Source organism: Vigna angularis, chromosome 7, assembly GCF_016808095.1.
Source record: "Vigna angularis cultivar LongXiaoDou No.4 chromosome 7, ASM1680809v1, whole genome shotgun sequence".
NCBI lineage: Eukaryota > Viridiplantae > Streptophyta > Magnoliopsida > Fabales > Fabaceae > Vigna > Vigna angularis.
This window is the reverse complement of record NC_068976.1, coordinates 21098625-21117079: the sequence shown is the minus strand read 5'-3', so window position 1 is coordinate 21117079 and position 18455 is coordinate 21098625. Positions and strand designations below refer to the sequence as shown.

General features: G+C 35.0%; 3 protein-coding genes across 5 annotated transcripts; all 3 read left to right on the top strand.

The window, feature by feature from the left end:
- Positions 1-2354: 2354 nt before the first annotated feature.
- Positions 2355-13266, top strand: LOC108336517 (uncharacterized). 3 transcript variants are annotated; one of them, XM_052880127.1, is made up of 5 exons: positions 2355-3040; positions 3253-4357; positions 4463-11842; positions 11920-12491; positions 12574-13266. In XM_052880127.1, the coding sequence occupies exon 3, from the start codon at positions 5942-5944 to the stop codon at positions 7643-7645; it is 1704 nt and encodes a 567-aa protein (XP_052736087.1). In that variant the 5' UTR covers positions 2355-3040; positions 3253-4357; positions 4463-5941; the 3' UTR covers positions 7646-11842; positions 11920-12491; positions 12574-13266. The 3 variants fall into 3 exon arrangements, with proteins under 3 accessions (XP_052736087.1, XP_052736089.1, XP_052736088.1); XM_052880129.1 differs by having other exon boundaries at positions 3253-4735; positions 5037-11842; XM_052880128.1 differs by having other exon boundaries at positions 3253-4735; positions 5029-11842.
- On the top strand, positions 3542-5743 carry LOC128193378 (disease resistance protein Roq1-like). The gene is made up of 3 exons (XM_052880684.1): positions 3542-4357; positions 4463-4735; positions 4862-5743. The coding sequence occupies exons 1-3, from the start codon at positions 3542-3544 to the stop codon at positions 5741-5743; spliced, it is 1971 nt and encodes a 656-aa protein (XP_052736644.1).
- On the top strand, positions 11315-12896 carry LOC128197854 (uncharacterized). Its single transcript, XM_052880683.1, has 5 exons — positions 11315-11842; positions 11920-12143; positions 12246-12491; positions 12574-12672; positions 12755-12896. The coding sequence occupies exons 1-5, from the start codon at positions 11315-11317 to the stop codon at positions 12894-12896; spliced, it is 1239 nt and encodes a 412-aa protein (XP_052736643.1).
- Positions 13267-18455: the final 5189 nt, after the last annotated feature.

The window sequence follows — 18455 nt, the reverse complement described above, 5'->3', positions numbered from 1 at the left end:
TTCTTTTTTATTTATTTTTATCACCTTTCTTTTAATTCAAATAACTTCATTATCTTGTCCCTCTATTTTATCAAATTCATTTATTTTTATTCTTTTAGGTTCATCCAATCTAAACAAACAAAAAAGTAAATATCTAATATAAAAGTAAAAATGTTGACTAGAATGGAACTATTAACCAACTTATATATAAAAGATATAATATTGTTTTCAAATTAAAACCTTAAAGCAATTATACATTATTGTATATCTTATTCATTTTCATTCAATATATATATATATATATATATATATATATATATATATATATATATATATATATATATATATATATAATAGTAATTCTATTTCTCATAATAATATTTTTTTTACTTTATATTTTCTAGCTCTTAATCGAGACAAAACATATTAAATTATTCAATCTTTTACATATAAATATAAAATTATGAGAAAGATAACTATTTATTTGAACAAGATGGAATGGGAGTTTATATTTTTCCTCCATTGAAATGGAATTTCCTTTAATTTATTACAAATATATAAGATGTAAATATGTATTTAAAATTTTTAAGGAATATAAATGTGATTTATTGTTATCTATTATTTAAAGGAGACAACTTAGTGATTATCATCCATAATTAATACAAAAATAAATTTTTGATTATTATGGAAGAGACAAATGGTGGTGGTAATCACGAATTGGTATACTACCATTGTCATTGTTACTAAAGAATGCAAAGATCAAGATGGAAGACAACTTCTCATTGGAAAAGGACAACACAATTTTTAAGAAACAACCAAGTATGTTGCCAAAATTAAAGAACTTCCTAAAGTCATCCAATGTTGTCCATAGATTTAATTTTTTTTTGTATTATTTCAAAACACCTCTTATCTTATTTTTATTATATATAAATTCATCTCTATTTTATTGTTTTATCTGATGTGAAATTTTATTTGTATCCTAACAATAACCACGTTAAATTTTTGTGTTGTTTATTTATTTGTTTCTTTTTTTATTGTCTTGTCTCTAATTATTGGTATCAGAGTCAATGGTTTATATTGGTGATCGGCTCATATGACTACAATGATCCATGTATCAAAAAATTTTCTGACGAAAGATTCTAGGTAAACGTGTCCCATTAAAATGAACGAAGGTACGAAGTACTACTCCTAATTAGTTAGGAATGCTTCCGTTGAAGAGAGTGTATACTAATGTGGAAGGGACTCATCCTTAAAAAAAAATTATTGAAAATTCAAGAATGAGTTGAAGTCCCACAGATAAAAATGAAAAAGTAAAATATTATATAAAGATGAAAAACTCGTTATTCATTTGTTTAAAGACGTTGGATAGAAAATAATGACATTTTATATGCATAAACTCATGATGTTGGTACCTGAGTTAAACCACCTCAGGAGTTTTATTTCTCTCTTTCCTCTTTTAATAAAGCAATTCACCCAAAAATGTAAAATCACATGGAATGAATAAGATTCAGACCACATTTCTCGTACAAAGCAATGATATCTTTGTTGTTTGGATTCTTGAACCGGAGCAGCTGATCGCCATAGTTCTGCTTTGTCACCTCTTGTTTAAGCTTCTGAATGGTAAACTTGATACAATATTAACAGCCTCCTCTGTTCGTTGCACAACGTCTTCCTGTTTCTTCCCCTCTCTGTTTCTTTTCTATTTAATAAATACTCTTCTTCAAAATTGTGAATGACATCCATAATCGTGAAAACTTTCTATAACCTCCTCACTTGTTTCTTTGCTGCTGCCAACCTTGCTTCAGCAGTACCACTTGAGTTATGTGATTCATATATTCATCACTTAGTTTCTTCTTATCTTTGATGGCATCCTCATATCTCTTAATGTATTTTTCACCTTCGCTGCCTTCCACCCGTTTCATTAAAAATGCAATCTTATCTTATCTTCAATCAACTTTAGCTATTATAGTCTCTTCACAGGGTCAACTATGGGGCCTTCAAAACTTCGTTGCAAGAAAATATGTATAAACAATATAACAGTGTAGAATTTCAATTGGAATTTATCGTCCGACACAGGGAATATTGTGCCCCCACAGCAATGGTGCACAGAATAAGTATTTCATGGCATGGAATTAAGCTTAGTTTAACTCCAAATGGAGTGGGTTCACCGAATGCATTAATTAAAAGAAAAGGCGGCATACAACTTGACAAATTTCTTTTATTAATTTTCTTATCTATATAATGACAGTAATGAACAGGGGTTGACGAGTTGCTCCTTAAAAAAAACAAAAAACTAGGGAAACTCAAAATTATGTACCCATGGTTCTTAATTTATAGATTTTATATTAATTTTTATGTATAATATAATATTCGGGGGCCAAACCCCCGTGAAAAGAGCCTTAATCTCCGGCACTGATTGGACAGCAAAATGAATAATCAACAGAGATAGAGGAGGAGGAGCTTCCACGAAGCTTTGTTCACTGATACTGAAAAGCGTGTATTTAATCACAACACAGTGAACATCCATAGTTCTAGTTTTGGTTTTTTGCAGCATGGGAAAACGTGGTGAGGAAGAAGAGGGTGTTGGTTTCAGCTACGATGTGTTCATTATTAGAGGTGAAGATACTGGGAACAATTTTGTAGGACATCTCCGTAAAGAGTTGGGTAGGAAGGGAATAAACACATTCAGTGATGAGAGTGATATGAGGACGGAGGAAGGTCTTTCACCTGCTGTGTGTGAGGCCATTGAAGAATCTAATATTTTCATAGTTGTGTTTTCTGAGAACTATGCATCTTCCAAATGGTGTCTGGAGGAACTTGTTAAGATTATCGAACGCACCCACACGATCAGTAAGCAAGTTGTTTACCCAGTGTTCTACCATGTAGATCCCTCAGATATACGTAAATTGAGAAATAGTTTCGGAAAACACATGAGGGCACACGAAAATGAGATTGAAAATGAGATTGGAAAAGAGTCTGGAAAAGAGTCGCTGAGAATGCAGGCTTGGAGGTCTGCTTTGTCTGAAGCAGTTAATTTGCCGGGGATGCATGTTACCACCGGGTATGTACCTCAGTAATTCCATTACAAAACCATTCAATCTTATTTCTAACTTTTCTAGCTTCAAATTGTGTATTCATAACGGGTAATCATTATTGTTTTGTGCTACTGATTATTAATATCAATGGTTATTATCTAGTGCAATACAATGCTTAGTTTTTAACAAAAGAGATACTGATATCAAACAAATAAATTAATACATTCTGCTCCTATAGGTATGAAAACAATTTTATTGAAAAAATTGTTAAGAAGGTTCGTAAAAGTATAGCTCCTAAGCCTTTATCTACCGGTGAAAATTTTGTTGGACTGGAGCCCCACATAGAAGAGGTTATGTCACTTCTGGACATGAATAATGACAAAGCTGTAACGATGTTGGGCATATATGGACTTGGTGGAATTTGAAAAACGGAACTTGCCAAAGCTTTGTATGACAAAGTTGTGCAAAACTTTGATGCCGCAAGTTTTCTTGCCGGTGTTAGAGAAAAATCAAACACAATCAATGGCATGGAAGAACTGCAAAAGACACTTTTATCTGAGATGTTAGAGGAGTCGGAAACTAAGTTGGGAAGTACCAATAAAGGAATATATGAAATAAAACGAAAGCTTTTCCGAAAGAAAGTTCTTTTGGTTCTTGACGACGTTGACGATAAAGAGGAGTTAGAAAATTTGGCAGGAGGGTGTGATTGGTTTGGTGCAGGTAGTAGGATTATTATAACGACAAGGGAAAAAGATGTCCTGATTGCTCACCATGTTGGAAATATTTATGAAATGAAGGAACTTGATGAACAACATTCTTTGGAGCTCTTTTGTTGGAATGCCTTCGGACAAGGTTGTCCTAAAACAGGTTTTCAAGATGTGTCTATGCGTGCTGTAGATTACGCCAAAGGTCTTGCACTGGCTTTAAAAGTGATAGGCTCTGACTTAGCTACTCTTCATGAAGAAAGTTTAGATGCCTGGGAAGATGCATTGGAAGAATATGAGAAGACTCCTCCGAATAAAAAGATTCAAGATGTGCTTAAAATAAGCTACGATAGATTGGATGATGATGTCAAACAAGTTTTCTTGGACATAGCTTGCTTCTTTAAAGGGGAGAGAATGAAATATGTGAAAAAGATACTTAAGGAATTTTGTTCAACATCCAACATGAAAGTACTTGTCAATAAATCACTCATAACTGTCAAGAATGACAGACTGAAGATGCATGATCTAATACAAGATATGGGTAGACAGATTGTTAGACAGGAAGCACCAGATAATCCTGGAGAACGTAGCAGAATATGGGATTATGAAGATGTCATTGAAATACTAACAGAAGATTTAGTAATCATCTACTTTTTTACTCTGTTTTTTTATTTATACATTATAGTATTTTATATTAATGATAATATGCAATTGATATGTTGGTTCTTTGTACTCGTGTTAAAGGGAAGTGATAAGATTCAAGGGATTAAGCTAGATCCTCCTAAGCAAGCAGAAGTAATATGGAGTCGCACTGAGTTTGGGAAAATGAAATGGCTCAGAATTCTCATTGTTCGAAACACATCATTTTCATCTGAACTTCAACATTTACCAAATCATTTAAGACTACTTGATTGGGATAACTATCCTTCAAAGTCTTTCCCCCAAAAATTCCATCCAAAGAAAATCGTTGTTTTCAATTTGCCTAGAAGTTGTCTAACATTCAAAGAGCCATTCAAGGTACAATTCTATAACATATTTTCCTACTTTTTCCGTTTCAATTTTTTCATTCACGTTAATAAGGTAATAATTCAACATGCTGCAAATGATTGTTTTTTTTATTATTGACATTTTTGTATTTGGTAGAAATTTTCATGCTTGAGTAATATGGACTTTTCATATAACCAACGTATCATTGAAATACCTGATGTGTCCGAACTTCAGAATCTAAGAGAACTGAGACTTGATCATTGTAGAAACCTAATTGCAGTCCATCAATCTGTTGGATTTCTAAAATGGCTTTCTCATTTAAGTGTTTCAGAATGCACAAAACTTCAAAATTTCCTGTCCAGAATGTTTCTACCATCTTTAGAAGTCTTTGATCTTAATCTATGTGAAAGAATTAGTCACTTCCCAGAGATAATGCAAGAAACGACAAAGCCATTGAAGATTTATATGATAAATACGGGTATTCATGAGCTTCCAGAATCCATTGGTAAACTTATTGGGCTTGTTTTTATAGACATATCCAATAACAGACAACTTAAATATCTGCCAAGCAACTTATTCATGTTGCCAAATGTTGATTCCTTCAAAATCAAAGCATGTTCGAAACTTGGAGAATCCTTCAGAAGTTTGGTGCCACACCCTTCAAAAGTCAATGTTCGTTCGAAATTACGATCACTGAATTTCCAAAAGGGTAACTTGTCTGATGAAGATCTTCTTGCGATTATTTGCTACTTTCCGAAATTAGAAGAATTGATTGTTTCAGAGAACAATTTTGTATCTATCCCTTCATGCATCAATGAATGTGGTGACTTGACAAGTCTCGATTTAAATGGATGTAAGAAGCTTAAAAAAATTCCAGAATTCACTGGCTTGAGAATTCTTGATGTTCATCATTGTTTCTACCTTGAAGAAATTTCAGAGTTGCCGTCTATTGTTCGGAAAGTAGATGCAAGATTTTGTCTCAAGTTAACAAAAGAGACCTCACATATGCTATGGTGTGAGGTATCATACTTGTTTTAAAAATGTACTTAGATATTTATTCCTCTTTTACAACTTCCGGTGTCTTTGATATGCATGTAATATTAGATTTTTCTTGGAATAACTTGTATATAGTGATAGTCATATAAGCGGATAACATTTATTATAATGCACATAGAAGTGACAATCGAAACTGATACAATATTATGATAGGTGAAGAAAAGGGTTGGTGGAATAGAAATGGTGATGCCATTTATAACTGAGATTCCAGAATGGTTTCACTTTGTGGGGGTGGGAAGGATTCCTAGTTTCTGGATTCGTGGCAAGTTCCCTAACATTGTTCTAGCCATGATCTTCCACTTCCAAAATGAGAGTGAAAGGAACAAATTAGTTCGCCGTCGCCTTGTTGATCTTCGTTTACTTATCAACGGTCGAAATGCTCCTGGCAAAGGGTACCAGGACTTCGAAATTGAAGCAGAACACATCTTGATCTGTGATCTACGAGTTTTGTTCAGTGAGAAGGAGTGGTTTGGGCTTGATGCATTTGTGGAGAATGAGTGGAATCTGGTACAGGTTGAGTATGAAGCCAGTTCGTCGTTGATGATAAGTGGTTGGGGAGCGTTTGTGTATGATGAAGGAAGCAACATGAAAGATGTCGCATTTACTTGTCCGAATCCCACGTATTCAGACAAGAAACCACCGACAATAACTCCTGATAAAGATCCTATGGAGAAGTATAAAAAGAGGATACGGGAGCTACGTCTGGACGAAATATTTAAGAAGACGTTGACGGAATGGCAAGAGAACAAAGAAAGAGGAGGGGACAGGAGTCATGACGATTGCATCCGTATGGCATTGGGACAAATAAAGAAGATATCAGAGGATGCTGAGGATGCATTGAATTCAAAAGGGTCAGCTTTAGAAGATCCAAACTCCTACCTGAGGTGGCTGCTAGATACGTTAGAAAATGATTATGGAAAGCCTAAAGAGATTATCAAAGGTGATCTGGCGTTGGTAGTACAAAAGCATTCAGCGACAGGGAAGAAGAAGGATAATGTAGGAGAAGCTTCATGCTCTAAGCATCATGGAAGAAAGGAGGAAGAAGGGTACGATCCTGTGGTGGAAGCCCCAAGTATCCCTTTTTATACTTCAGTAGTCAGAGAACAAAGAGTAAACGATTCTATAGAGGGAGATCTGCCGGAGGACATAGTGATGGAATTATTCTGTGAAGGAATGAGGGATGGACTTGTTGAGGCACAGAATAAATTTCCTTCTCTAGATATTGCTGAAAGCAGTAATGCTGTGTTGGAAAAGGGTTATAAGGTTAGATGGGCACCTGAAGTAGAAGAGCAAATATCGGTTGAAGATAGGATATACACGACTGGAATTTACTATGGACTCAAAGAAGCAAAGCTCAGGTTTCCTGATTTGGAAATGTGGGCAACAATAAATACTGTGGCAAAAAGGAAAGGGATCGAAGGAATTTTTGTATCACCCTCTCAAGAAAACCTGGAGTTTCCACATTTGGATTGGAGTACAGTGAAAGTTCCTCCTTCTGACGACCCTCTGATGCAAATATTGAAACAGCAAAGTAATTTTGAAGGCGAGGTGATGAGTAAACTGTTCTGGAAGTTGAAGGAAGAACACGAAGCTTTGCGCAACAAATTTGCAGAACTTGATGATGGAAATGAAAATGAATATGATGAGTGTGTTGAGAAGAGAGAAGAGAAGCGTGATGGTGTGGGAAAATATGAAGAGATAAGTGGTGTTTTGAGAGGAAGAGGTGAAGAAATAGAGAGGCTGTACGAAGCTGGGGTTGAAGGATTCAAGAGATCAGAAGAGTTTGAAGATGTGATGGGTGCAATATACTTGAATGGACTGACGGCAGGACTGCTTGAAGCACAAGCTCTCTTACTTAATCTCCTTACTGGACATAGAAACTGAAGTGGGTCATCACGTTGTTTTTTTCGATCTCAATTGGATCTTAAACTTATTAAAATGAGTCAATTAAGTTCTTTCCGTTAATTTTTCAGTAACACCGTTTGCCTTTGATTACCTGGTGCACAGATAATGAACTCAGTTTTAAATATTTAGATACATGGATAATAGTTATTTGAAAAAAATGAAAAAAATAAATATACGTGGCAGGGAATGAGGGATTTTGCTGTTGATTAACTTTTCTTTTTTAAGTTAAACAGAAAAACTGAAATAAGAATTAGGGATTTCATGAGTTAGGGATTTTGCTGGGGTGAGTGAGTGTGAGAATTAGGGCTTTGTAAAATATTTGCAAAGACGAAGACAATCACGTTGTGGTGGAGGAACGGAATTGAAAGTGGATGTCACTTAAGGTTAATATCTTATGTTTTCCGCTTTTGGCCTTTACGAATATGTAGTTATGTTGCTTTGTTTATGTTTTGTTGTGGTCCCGATAGTGGTATGTTTGTGTGTTTAGGTTATAGTTGATTTGGTACTATTATTCTGTGATGGGTCCTAAGATTGGTATGGGTTATGGGTCCCGAGATTGATATGTCACTGTTTGTTGAAATGTGTAGAGTGTTGTGGTTCCAAAAGTGTCTTTATGAATTGTTTAGAAGTTGTGGTGACCTTTTCTGTCTGAGTGTTTCCTTAATGGGGATGTTAGTTTGTTCCCCTGTGTCATTGATGTCTGACTGTTTGCTGAGTTAGTAAATAGTGAGAAATAATAATATTTCCCCCCAATGTACAGGTGTTAAAAGCTTGTGGTTGAATTATAATATTGCATGGCTGAATATATTAAAGTTGTGGTCCATCATTGTGGCCATTTTGTTAGTGATGAGAATGGAAATTTTAAATTTGATGGTGAGATAACAGAATGGTCTTGTGATCCAGACCTATGGTGATATTTTGGAATATTAGCTTCAGTGAAAGACTTAGGTTATATAGACATAAAAGAACTTTGGTACAGTTTAGGAGGTCAGTCAGTGGTGGCAGATAGGTTAGAATTATTGACTGATGATAGGGGTGTTATGCATATGCTGAATATAGCAAGGTTAAATGATGAAGTTCATTTGTACGTGGTTCATAATACCATGGAACCATAGATAATAGAAATGATTGATTGGGTTGATGGTGATGGGGTTGATGGTGATGTTAATGATGAAGTTGATGTTGTAAGAGAGGTGGAGGGTGAGCCTGATGATGTTGATGTTGTAAGAGAAGTGGAGGGTTGATAATGCTAATTCTTACCATTATCTAAGCATGAATTTAAGAGCAAAATCAACTCCTTTCTAGCTTGTAACTCGCTAAATCCTCTCTTTTATCTTAGTTTCATGAATAAATGTGTTTTAGGCTATATTGATGAGATTTCATCTATAATCCCTTTATTTTGTAGTAATACAATGATTGGAAGAACCTCCACGAAAAGTATAAAGCTGAACTAACCACAGAAGCAAGCAGATCTGCACAAAATAGAAGAAAACACAATGCTGCTGCAGAGACTCACGCCGGGCGCCTTCTGACCTGGGCGGCGTCGGGCGTGAGGTAGCTGACCCATGGCGCGCCGGGCGCCGGTCTGTCGGGCCGCCGGGCGCGACTTTTTGCTGATGTGGCAGAAACGCTTTATTTAACCCTGGAACGCGAAGGGCTCGGGGTCTTTGGTTCTTTGGAGGTCCGATTCTTCTACTGGAGCTCATGGAGGGCATGAGGAGCTGCTGGGTTCCTCTACTTCTCTACCTTTGGGTCTCCTTCTTCTTCCATCTTCCACTTTGTAAGCTTTAGGGTTCTCCATGGAAGTGGAGAACCAGATTCGTTTTGTTAGGGATTGTTGTAGCCTATGGATTCTTGTGTAATGGATGATTGATTTGATTATATATATGCCTTTTCTATCAATTGCTAGTATTCTTGTTTCCAATCTTAAAGCTTGCATGTAATAGGAATGTTCATGACTTGAATTTGGGGTTTCATGGATTATGGGGACGTAAGATGGAACCTAGAACTGAAACAAGAGTCCTTGTGGTCATTGATTCTAGGGATGGAAGATGATTCACATGTTGTCTTAAGATCCTAGATCTTTAATGCGGGTTTGCTTGTTAGATTGTCCAAGGAATTGGAGTTTAATAGGGAAAACCTAGGCTCTTTCACCTAAGGGATTGGGGCTAGAGTGTTTTAGTGGATTGACTTTAGTAAATTGATAGAGAGGAGATGAAAGTGGTTATACACAAGAGTGCATTGGTGAAAACTAGCCTTAGCAATGTCATTTCATACCATTTCTAGTCTTTTCCATTTCCAAGTGCCTTCAATACCAAAGTCCAACCTTGTAATTATGTATGAATTTATCTTTCTGCACTTGTTCTGTAAATTGATGTTATGTTCTTGACTGATGATAGGGGTGTTATGCATATGCTGAATATAGCAAGGTTAAATGATGAAGTTCATTTGTACGTGGTTCATAATACCATGGAACCATAGATAATAGAAATGATTGATTGGGTTGATGGTGATGGGGTTGATGGTGATGTTAATGATGAAGTTGATGTTGTAAGAGAGGTGGAGGGTGAGCCTGATGAAGTTGATGTTGTAAGAGAAGTGGAGGGTGAGCGTGATGAAGTTGATGTTGCAAGAGAAGTGGAGGGTGAGCCTGAGGGTAAGGTTCATGGTGATGTTGAGGGTCACTATGAGGATGAGGTTGAGGGTGAGAGTGAGGCTGATGTTCAACCTGAAGTTGTAACAGAAATGGAGGAGGGTCACTGTGAGGATGAGGTTAAGGGTGAGGGTTAGGCTGATGTTCACCCTGAAGTTGGAACAAAAATGGAGGAGGGTTACTGTGAGGCTGAGGTTGAGGCTCAAGTTGGAACAAAATTGGAGGAGGGTGACTGTGAAGTTGCAAAACAAATTGAACATGTGGAGGATGGTGAAGTACATGATGTAGAGGAGGTTGAGGTACTAAATGATTTTGAGCTGCAAGATGTAGAAGGGGATGAGATTGAGGATGATCATGTGGCTGATGATGAGGGTGAGGATGAGGCTGGAGATGATGGTGAGGATGAGTCTGTGAGTGAACATGGTGAGGATGAAGATGTAGATGAGTCTGTGAGTGAAGAAAGTCTAGTTGATGTCACCATTGAGTGTGACATTGGTAGTTTGAAACGAAATGTGAGGGAAGAACAATCTGGCAGTCCAGTAGGTGAGTCATCAAGGACAACTGATAATGATTCCATGCATGATGTTCATGGCTTGTTTGACACTAAGTGGGTGTCAGATGAGTTGGATAGTGGTCCAGACAGTGAGGACGATGATGATTCCATTCGAAGAACTTTGTTTCCCACATTTAGCATGCCTAAAAGTTTGACGGATTATAAATGGGAAGGGGGAACCTATTTCACTGAGAAAAAGGAATTTACAAAGACCATTAGGACTTATGCACTGAGTAATGGAAGAAATTTGAAATTCATGAAGAATCACAAAAAGAGGGTTGCTGTAAAATGTTTGGGGAGCCAGGGTAAATGCAAATGGTATGCTTATTGTGCCTACAGGTCAGCTGCCAAGTCATGGCAGCTAAGAAAAGTTATTAATGATCATAGCTGTAGTATAGTTTGTAATGTGAAGTTGATGACTTCTAAGTGATTGAGTCAAAGGATGGCAAAATCTGTCAGAGATAACCCTAATATGAAGGTGATGGACATTAGGGACAAAGTAAGTAGGAAATGGAATGTAGAAATCTTTAGAAATATGGCTTTTAGGGCAAGAGCCATGACAAAAGATAATGTTGAGGGGTCATTCAAGGAACAATATAGAAGAATCTATGATTATGGTCATGAACTTCTGAGAGCAAATCCAGGTTCAACAATCAAAATAAAGGTTGAAAATAGTAATGAAGAGTGTATATTCAATAGAATTTATGTATACTTGAAAGCATGCAAAGATAGCTTCGTTAGTTGTAGACCCATCATTGGATTAGATGAATGCTTTTTGAAAGGCAAGTATGGAGGGGAGTTACTAACAATAGTTGGAAGAGATGAAAATGAACAAATTCTTCCTATTGCATATGTTGTTGTTGAGGTAGAAAACAAAGACTCATGGACTTGGTTTTTGGAGCTTCTCATTGCAGACCTTGGTGGGGAAGCTGTTTGTGGAGCATGTACATTTATTTCAGACCAACAAAAGGTCAGTCACTCATAACAAATGTTAATTACAACCTACATCACAAATAAGTCAACTGACATGAGTATTTGAAATTGTAGGGACTTTTGCCAGCAATTCAAGATCTTCTACCTAGGGTAGACCAAAGATTTTCTGTTAGACATTTGTATTCCAACTTCAGAAAGAAATTTCCTGGAAAAGATCTTAAACATATGATGTGGAGGGCAACAACAACCACATATCCACAACTATGGGAGGCTGAAATGAGGAAAATTAAAGAGATAAATGTAGACGCATTTCAATACTTGATTGCAATTCCACCTGGGTATGTAATCACTTTTCTCCAAACCTTATTGTGCTTTTACTGTTATATTTGCTTTGACATTTTATATTTATTGACATTTTAATCTCCCAAGTTTTGGTCAAGATCTAGATTCAGTCCTAGATCACAATATGACACTCTTGTCAACAACATGTGTGAGGGGTTCAACAGTGTGCTAGTTAGTAATAGGTGTAAGCCACTTATCAATATGTTAGAAGACATTAGGGTTTACATCATGAAGAGATGGGCTACAAACAGGACAAAAATGGGTTTGTATCAAGGTTTTGTGTGCCCTAAGGTTCTCAACAGATTCGAAAAGCAGTCATGGTTAACCAGATATTGGTTACCAAGGTAAGTTCACACCCACATTTAATTTCTGATCATCATTAACAACATGTTGCTAATTGTGTTGTCATTTTTGTGCTTATGACAGATGGTCATCAAATCAGTTATTTGAAGTCTTACACATTTCACAATTTGGGGAGCAATTTGTTGTCAATATTGAAAACAAGGACTACAATTGTAGAAAGTGGTTAATAACTGAAATTCCTTGCACTCACAATAACTGCAATGAAATTCTTGAATTTAAATGACTACATTGGCCATTGGTTTAGGAAGTCTACTTATGAAGAGACCTACAACACCATCATTTATCCTATTAATGGTCAACTTCACTGGGACATAACTTCATATCCAGATGTGTTACCCCAAAGAAGAGGACAATGTCAGGAAGACCCAATAAAAAACGAAGACTAGAGCCTTGGGAGTTGAAGAAGAATGACACTGAATTAAGAAAGGGTGGGAGCAGAAAAACATGTGATGTCTGCAAACAACTTGGACACAACAAAAAAACATGTCCACAACGACCTACAACACAATTTGTGCCTCCACCAGATGTGTCTACTGACCAACCTACTCAACAAACACCACTCACAATCCCTCCACCAAGAGATGTGCCTATTTCTCAGGAGTCAGTTGAATGTCCTTCTCTAAATGTTATTTAATCTGTACTGATGATGGACCAATGTATTATTAGTTTTTTTTGGTGTAATGTGTATATCTCAAGACATATTTAGTGATGAAGACAATGTAGTATAACTTTTGTTTTGGTCTATGTGTACTTCATGAAGACATATTTGGTGTAATTTCTATTGAAGAAGTAATATCAGGTTTATTTTCTTATGTTATTGACTGAGTAAGATTGATGAAGTAATATCAGGTTTATTTTCATATGTTATTGACTGAGTAAGATTGATGAAGTAATGATATCAGGTTTCTTTTGTTATGTTAATATCATGTTTGTTTTGTTATCTTATGCACTGAGTAAGACAAAGTTCATATAAGGTTTTTTTGTTAAATGATAATGAAATCTACTTTTTATTCATGTTGTTATCATATGTTTATGATGTTTAACAAAGTTGCTTTCTGATGTTACCTTTGCACTTCCTTTAACAACAACAACCCATATGAAATTACATTAATCAAATAAGACAATATTAAGAAGTCAACTTTATATTTAAAACAGGCAGACAACAACATTCTATTTCAAACATCCTTCCAAAGATCAAATTACATTCATATAAACCTACTTTTATCTACTTTCATCAACCAAGTTTCATCAGTATTGATATCACAATTACATTAAAAACAGATGTAACAAACACCATGCCCATTAAAATCTTCATCCTTTTCTCCAAAATAACTACACTTTTCTCCAAACACCCAATTCTCAGCTTTTCACCATCTCTTTCTTCCATCTTCATCACACTTTGTTCCATCTTCATCAAACTTCTACCCACTTCTTCATTCCTTGCACTTGCACTACTGTCTTCTAAATTCACCACATTTCGAGAATCAATTACTTCTTCAGTGCACCACTCAAAAAAGTTGCATCCAACGAAATCTTCACTCCCAACTTGTGGAACAACAAAACACACTCCCTCGTCACCGAAATCAAAACTCTCACCCTCTGAAAAATCAAAACCATACAATAACTCACAAAACTGCTTCCATTCACTACAAAACTAATATATGTTAGGAGGGGTTATTTTCTGGCAGTTTAGAAAACCCGGAAAAATTCCCGACGGTTATGACTAAACCGCCCCTAATATTTTTTTCTTTTTACATAAATTTTTTGGCAAATATTCTCCCTGAATTTTAGCTCCCTCCCCTCCTCGTGCCTTCATTTTTCATGTTTCTCATTTTCTCAAGCCCTAAGTTCCCTGCCTCCCTCCTACGCCTTCATCTCTGTTCTGATTTTCTCGTAAGTTCTCTCCATTCCTCGCACCAATTCTTCAAACCTAATTTGTTCTCTCCCTTCCTTGCACCATATTCTTCAGACCTAATTGTTCCTCCCTTCCCCGCAAGCCCTAGTTCTTATTCGTGGAACTCTTCGGCTTGGTCTTCCGTTGCTTAGGAACGAAAATCTGGTGCGTTTGTGGGCTGAGCGAGGCCGACCGTCAAGGTGTTGTTCGTTGGAGGTCCGGGTGCCTCCAATCGAGGGGCTCTGGCATGTGTTCGCTCCCGCACCGAGCATCAAGGTAAACCGGCAAGCTCTCTCTACTTTTGCCTCTGTACAGATTTTCTAAGAACTTGGTTAATGGGTGATAGGGATAAGATAAAGCACCTGAAACCCTTACCACGAGCTTGGTTGAGACTGAAACGAAGAAACTGTGGAAACTCTGGCACCTCTTAATCTGGTTCTGCAAGAAGAGGAGGCAAAGAAGGTTGAGGTTACAATGCAATACAATAGGGGATTATTCATGCATTCATATTGAGAGAGAAATATACTTATCATAATATAAATGTCGTGCAGAGTGGTGCAGGCCTTTAACCTTAGAAAGTTAACAACATTTGCGTTCACGTGCTAGTTTTATCATATACTTTAATTCATCTTCTGAATTAGCACTGTAGAAATCATTGGTTAGTTCTTTATACTCTTCAGTTAAATTTCTTTGCTCATCGTATATCACAATGTCTTAATTTACTTTTTTTGTAGATTTTCGTAAATTATATTATTTTTTAAAGTTTGTTTTAACTTTGTTTCAAATATATTATATTATGATTCAGAATCTTGAGATACAATGTTTTAAATTGTCATATTAATGTTTTAATAAGACTTTTTTATAAACCTCGGATTCTAGACTCCTGCTTGTGGTTGGGCTATCTTGAAATAGCTTTGAATTAAGGTGGATCCAATGGACACTTGGTGACTTTAATGTTAAGTTCACAAAACCAAAGTTTAAGATAATTTTTATTAAATTTGTCGGGCAAAATAAAAAGCCGATTAATTAGACAACTGGATATAGTTTTGTTATTTTCATTAAAGTGAACAATTTAGGTTTGGTAAACATCCTGCATATTAGGGCTGTTTCTACAAACATGTACAAAGTATATTAATTGGTATGTGGATTAGAGTTTGAAAGTAAAATTTTCTGTAAAATTTTGTTTCTTATTTGATTTGAGCTTCTGCTCTGGATTTATTTTATTTGTGCGTGTACTATCAGAAACTGTGTGTTGTTTGGAAGTTGATATTACTATCAGTTATGTAGTGTTATTTAGGAATATTTGCTTTGGAAGTTATTTAGAAATTTAGGTTTTAAGTGAGCCATGACCATGAGAAGCATGCTGACATAGTTTCCGAGTGAAAGTACTTGACAGTTATCCAACATGCGTCTCAATAATTAGAATTTGTTCTTCTCTCATTTTGAAGATATTGATTTTTGTTTGGCATGAATGTATGTTTACAAATGAAGGAATAGAGAAAAACAATGATAAAGTTTTGAAGAGTGAGAGCTCCTTTATATTTTCTCCATTACTTTTCTCATCACTCTGTTGAGACAGTACCATATACTTATAGTGCATTTTAATAACAATAAATAAGTTGTTGGAGTTTTCTGGGATGAATAGCTTCTGTGAATGTTGAAGATCTGTTAGAGATGTACCTTGTTTTATGTCACTTGTTCTTCTGGATGCATGCCCGCAGAAAAATCAACTTCCTTCGTCCCTTATAAATTTAATTAACTTCAAATGGTCTACTTGTACAACAATCCCCTTCATGCACTTGCCTTCAAATATTGAGGGATTCTGTTCAAAACTTTTAAGTGTTGCTTTTATGTTTCTTTTGTATCTTCTCTTCCCAGTTCCATGTTTCATTTTAAGTGTTACTTTGTCAAGTTGGATGCCATGTCATATGGTCAACTGAAATGTTTTCAGAAATATGTGTGCCAATTTTAGTTCTTCAATTGTTATTCCCAAATCAATTTTTTTACTGTTAAAATGCTCATTTTTTCTGGAGTATGTTTGACCAAGGTTGTGCCATGAATTCTGCAGAAGGGTGGGAGACAAGGCATCGAATCAACTAGAAAAATCAGTTGGTTCAAAACTTGAAGCTACCGTGGCCAGGCAGATACAAACACAATTTCAAACCTCTAGCAAACATGCTCTTCAGGTAAGCAGCTTGAGGTCAAGAAAAAAGAATATCTATTAAAGCTTTTTGTACATGATTTATTTTTATTAATTGTAATACTAATTGATAAATCACTTTTGGGGAACCCATCCTTAGAAGCAAGTTGTTAAAAAGAGAAAACCAAATGCTTAAATACTCCAAGTCCCTGGGTTGTTGGAAATTGTGTATATTCTTAGAATTGATGTATAGGATAGTGGAATAGAAACAATGTCTTAGATAGTGTAATGAAATTTAAAATTTCCTAAAAATTGCCTTAGAGACAATGTCTTAGAAACAATGCCTTAAAATTTCCATGCTATTCTGGGATTACCATAAGATTAGTTATTTTAATAACTATATTACATGTTATACTTTATTTAGGAAGCTTCCATCCATTAATGAGAATTATCGTGCAGTATAAACCCAATCCTTGCTATTCTGGGATTACCATAAGATTAGTGTGGGACACACTCAACACATAGTCACTTCCTCTTAAATCACCTCAGAATTAATGTCTTAAGAAAGCAGGGTAAGAAATAATGTAACAAGATAAAAAATTAAATAGATAAATAAAAAGAAAGGGAATTAAAAATATAAGTTATAATGTGAATTCAGTCTTTGAAATTATAAATAATCTCAAAATTTAATCCAACTCAGAACTGGGATATAATCTGATTATATTATACTGGATAATACTACTCTTCACTGATTAAAACAGTAGCAGTACCCTCTTTACAAATTATATTATATATACATGTTTTTAATTTTAAATTATCAAATACAAATTTGTAAAACTGATTATTATTTTATATTATCAATAGTTTGTCTCTTTATACAAACATTATATTGCTGCCAACTCAATAGTTTGTCTCTTTATACAAATGCAATGTTTTTAATGTTGGCATCATTGATTACGTTGTATGTAGGAAAAAATTCAAACATATGAATCTACAACATCGTCTCAATCAAAAGAAATATCAAATTTAGATTCATTGACTCATGTTTTAGGAAACCAAGAGCATTGTGGACGTGTTCGCGGTCTAGGTTTGGGTCCTTGCCCATCTAAAGTCTTTGGAGTCCATGCTCGTTCTCATATTGGATCATCTTCATCTACTCCTTCTAATATTGAATTACAATATCAGGTTAATGAATATTTAAATATTTATTTGGTTTGTTCCTTTTAAAATTAACATGTTAGGTATCATATTTCTCACTTTTTAAATAAATTTTTCTGTTATAGGTATCTTCATTGACTTCTTCTAATGTTAAATTAGAATCTCAGGTTAATGAATATTTACTTGGTTTGTTCCTTTTAAGATTAACATGTTAGGTATCATATTTCTAACTTTTTAAATAAATTTTTCTGTTATAGTATCTTCATTGACATCACAAGTCAATGAAATGAAGGCAATCATGACACTTTTGTGGCAAAATCATCAAGGTCCATTGCCTTCACAATTTGCAGTATTTCAAAGATCATCGGTAATAATTGTTAAATTTATTTGTATGATTTTTTTTATTAAATATATTATCGACTAACTATTATGTTATATTGTAGGTATCTGATCAAGGGAGTGAGCCAAACAATGGATAAGAAAAAAATTAGATATTGTTATTGAATACTTTTATGAGTCATATTTTTAGTATTGAACATCTATATTGAACATAATGAACCTCTTTCTTTTTAATTTTTATGTATGAACAATTAGTTATATAAATGATATTAGGTTGAACAATGTAGTTTATTTTATACAATATTATTAAATTTTAGTTCATATTAATTTATTGTTTGTTTTGTCAATAAAATTATTTTTATTATAATCTAATTTTATTACAATAAAAAAAAATGAACTATACAAATTCCCAAC